At 30.8% G+C, this 4,733-nt stretch overlaps 1 protein-coding gene across 1 annotated transcript in view; it reads right to left on the reverse strand.

Annotated features, from left to right (window-relative positions):
* RpLP2 (ribosomal protein LP2) overlaps window positions 1–4,570 on the reverse strand; it is a 7,479-nt gene extending 2,909 nt beyond the window's left edge. Inside the window, exon 1 of the mRNA XM_018462821.1 lies at window positions 2,692–4,570. Within this exon, the coding sequence (XP_018318323.1) occupies window positions 2,692–4,529 (1,838 nt within the window). The 5' untranslated portion in view covers window positions 4,530–4,570. The remainder of the gene's footprint in view (window positions 1–2,691) is intronic.
* Between the last annotated feature and the right edge of the window lie 163 nt (window positions 4,571–4,733).

Genomic DNA, 4,733 nt, shown 5'->3' on the forward strand with positions numbered 1-4,733 from the left:
CAGCCATTGTTAAATAAAGATAAATTGATACACGAGGGCACTCGGGTGATGTTTCCGAACGCAGCTCAAATGGAAAGCACTCAATGGCTGCGTTCAGCAGACTCAACAGTTTTGCAACCGTTTTATGATTGTCTGCTGAGATAGGACCATTCTTCTAGATCTAAAAGTATGATCCAATTAGCGCGAAGGAAACTTACAACAGTTGCAAAACAAACGTTCTGCTGAACGCACCCAATGTTTATATGATTTACCGATTGAACAAAAAATGCCAAACTTTAGTTTATGCTTAGAGATGATAGGGTGCAACATGTGTCCGAACACGTGTTAGGACGGAATCAGATTACACATTGAGGATTGAGATTGAAGATTGAAAAATTCAGATTTGACCAATCGAAACGAAAGGAACTAAAATTTCTTTGTCCTTATTGGTCAAATTTCAATCTTCAATCTCAATCTTCAATGCGTAGTCTGATTCCGGCCTTACACACTTGCACTGATTGCACCAGACACCAGTTGCACAAATCAAAACTTCAAGACAGATCTTCATCAATCTTTATTGCAAAAAATTAAATATAATTAAATCCTGCTTATATTTCTTTGATTGAAATAAACTATTAGACAAATTATTAGATAAATTGCTTCGTGCAAAAACAATAATTTTTTTTGGTCTCCAGTTCAAAACATCTCTAACCTTATATGCTCATTTTTAAGAAAATGTGACCAGTCTTTTTCCTGCAGTAATTAAAGATTATTATAATTCAAGAAGGCAAATGACCCAAAATAACCGATACCCAACAAAATAGTTGAAAGTACTTGGATGAATCCAATCTAGATTCTTTTGAAAAGGTAGTTGAAAAAAAGGGACAAAAATATATTAACAATTTTTAAGATTTTACACCGAATAGGAAAGGGAATAATGTGGACTTTCCGAATTATCTATTCCGGAGATATTTAATTTTTTATATGTATTACGCATCACTTGATTGAAAGAAGATACACACATCACAAAATTTTTTGTAACAACTTTTTAAAAAGAAAGGACCATACACAGTATATCAGTCGATAGAAAACACGCTTTTAATTTTTTAATACAATATTACAAAAAAGTAAATTACGTATGTATTTACTTATTCATTAATCGCGTTTGTATTCAAAAGAATAACTTAATTCCTAATATAATACCTAAATAATACACACTGAAAATGCTTTTTCCATGCATGCAAGTATATCGGGGCAGTAATATATGCGGCGCTGTGTATTTGCATTTTTCATAACGCGATTGAATTAGGGTGCTATTTTATTTGTGCGTTTTTGTCGTACAACAAACATGTGCAGGATAGGCTTGAAAAATTTGGTCTTACGACAAAAGCGCACAAATGAAATAGGACCCTTAAGGAGTCCTTAAAGTAAACTAATATAGATAAAGTAAACTTACTTCAGCTATTTCAATCGATATCGATCGATGTCACAAATCAATGATATAAGTAAATCCAGTAAAACATAGATATCAATTACCTTTTCTTATTGCAATTTTTCCTAAATTACTTATATATATTTTGACCGTTTTCCGATTTACTCTGCCAAGTGCTGAAAATTTAATTCAATTCATATTGTGTATACTATAGATTTTCAACACTGACAGAATATATTGAAATACAGCCCTTATTTGATATAAATTATATTCGAAAACGTAACAAAATTGCGATATAAAATATACAAGAGTTAATATTATAATCGTGGCGCAATAGATCTATATATACGTAAAATATACTAAAAACAATCAAGAATTTAATTAACTTGGAAAGCATTAAATTGATATTTAATATTGACAATTTTCACAAGAATTATAGAAAATAGTATTGTATATATGTTTCGAATACTGTTAATATCAGTCGTGGAATATTTACGCGATAAATTTGAACATACCTTTGAAAGATATGAGTGTCTCTTAAACTATCTTAAAATTATCAGATAATCGCACTGTTTGCAATTATATTCATACTACAAAATACTGCGACATAACTTTAATCCTTCGTTGAAGGCACAAAAACCAAGTCTTTTCAAATTCATTTAACATCTTACAAACATTTTATTTATTCATTCAATTAATTTAGCTTTAGCTGAACAGAATTTTTAAATAATCAGCTACCATTTGTAATTGTCTTTTAATTAGCCTTCTAAAATAAGCAGAGTATACAAAGAATATGAACATGATCACAATTTTAATTATAATATTTATTAATATTAGTATTCGTTTTTTACTTAAACAAATCTATTCTACCTCAACAAGATTTCAGTAATCTCAGCGTTAGAAACAAGTATTTAGTGAATTAAATTACTATGCGGAGAAAGCAAAGATGTAATCCTAAATCTTCATTTTTAATTCGGAATTTACGTAAAAGGCAATATTGATAGTTGAAAAATTTATCAAAAATATTGATATGAAAATTTTGTTAGAAAAAAATTCTTATTAAATATTACATCTGTTACTAAGGCATCTTGTGTGTCATGTTTGTTTTCTTATCGCCATAACATCATTTAATAGATCTTATTTTAATTTATCTAGTATATGTCATATGTTATTATATGTCATCTTGAGCGATACTGTTTTGAATAAAACTCAATCTTTCCTCTTCGTCGAATATCGATCCATCGTCAGATAACTCATGTTCCTGACTCATCAAAATGTACTTGGTTTGTGCGTTAATGTCGCGTTCCTTTTTATGGGACTTTTTAATGGAAGTCGTTTGCACCAATTTCATTAAATTCATTGCGCTTAAGCTATTTGGCGGAGTTGTATCCAGAAACTTGGATTTTGTGGTATTTTTTACATTTTTCATATTATCTGCTCCTCGACTTGTAGACGGTTGAGGATTGTCGGGATCGTCATAAGCAATCTCTTTATAACTTTTGTCCTTCTCCTTTTCGTGCATAATAATACACATCTCTTTTTCGGCATAATTTTTATTGATATGATGCTTCAAAGACCAACTGATAGGTTTTTCCAACATCTTATCATTATTTCCAAAATTGATATGCTCATTCTTTTTGATATATGATCGTTTTTTCTTTAAAATTAGCTTCTTGCTATGGTTATGCTTGTCTTTCTTATGTGATTTTTTAATCGAGTCTATGTTACAAAGTAACTCTGTCGTTGACATATTTATTGGAGTTGATCTACCATTCTTGTCTTTTGGATTTGTAGTATCCGTTACTTTCAAAACGTTTATATCAGTCTCAAATTTTTCAGCGTTATTGTGTTCCGATGTAAGATCTTCCTGTAAGTGTTTCCTCAATTTGAAACGTGCTACTGGCGTTACACATCTCGAACAATCAATTTCCTTCGATGTTGCTTGTGCACATTCATCTTCTTCTTGTGATGTATCGGGCGCAGAAACATAATTCGTAATGTTAACCGGTATTCGTCGTTTTTTAATGGGAGTAAAAATCTTAAATTCATCGTTTATATCTTTACATCCTAAAGACACGAAAGCACTTTTGGGTGTACTACTTTGCAATGCTCTTACTGAGTTCTCTTTAGGCGATATGTCAGGAGATTCTTTTAATCCAAAAGACTTATTCTTAAGTAAGGTGCTGCAAATTTCCTCTTCATATTTATGTGGTAATGGATTACCTTCCTTATATTCGTAATCATGGCATTCAACAAAATTGGAAGTTCTTTTGCTACGTTTGTCTTTCTTATGTGACTTTTTAACTGAATGAAAACCAAGCAATAAGAGTCTACTTGAATTTATATTTTCGGGTGTGCTCGGTCGATCAAGCTCGGAATTCTGTGGGCTTGGGACATGAATCGCATCGGGTGTTTGACTTTCAATATCTTGATCAATATTACAAACACCCTCGAGTGATATTTCAGATTTTGTTAATTCCATTTTTTGATGAGGATCTTTGATGGGGGTTTTAAACAACATCTTTCTATTTCCATGTTTCATCTTCTTGTGCGATTTCTTAATCGATTCGGTCAATACATGCTTTAACATATTTATATTGTTTTCAGGTGTAACTACTTTGTTAGCATTTCGAGAAATATTTGAACTAAATTCTGGAGATGCTATTCTGTTCTCGTTGGTCATATTAACATTACAAATACCTGACGATTCGTTTTGCAATAATAACTGACTTACTTCTTCATTACAAACATTCTCCTTGGAACGATCTTTTTCTTCATTATTGTGATCTATAAGACATATATTACTTTGCATGTCTTCTTCACAACTCTCATCGATGGAATCAATACCTTGCATGTTATCACTTTCTATTTGATCCAATCCACTTTCCAACGAATCATTTTTTGTCGATGCAGTTTTCTGCTGCACATTGTGATCAGAATCTGATTCAGTGTTACAACGTTCGTCATTGTAAATAAGTGTTCTCTTAATACTTCTGTTTTTCTTACGAGATTCATTTTCAGAAGCGACATAACAACTACTTGTAGCAATCGTATCTATTCCCGAAGATTCCGTAGTTGTTCTTGAATGTAAATCATCATTTTTTATAGAAACATCCATCTGCTGAATAGACGATTGTTCTTCATGAGAATATAACTTTTCCTGTTATAAAATAGAAATGTTAGTATATCAATTACAAAATTAATGAAAAGTAAATATATATTGTTTCTTCTAAAATTAATAATTAATTTTGAAAGAAAAGAAAAATATCTGTTTTTATCTATATTTCTATGTCCCGTTTATATTATGAATATACATACATAT

This window comes from Mycetomoellerius zeteki, unplaced genomic scaffold (assembly GCF_001594055.1).
Source record: "Mycetomoellerius zeteki isolate Tzet28-1 unplaced genomic scaffold, Tzet1.0 scaffold146, whole genome shotgun sequence".
In the NCBI taxonomy this organism is placed as follows: domain Eukaryota; kingdom Metazoa; phylum Arthropoda; class Insecta; order Hymenoptera; family Formicidae; genus Mycetomoellerius; species Mycetomoellerius zeteki.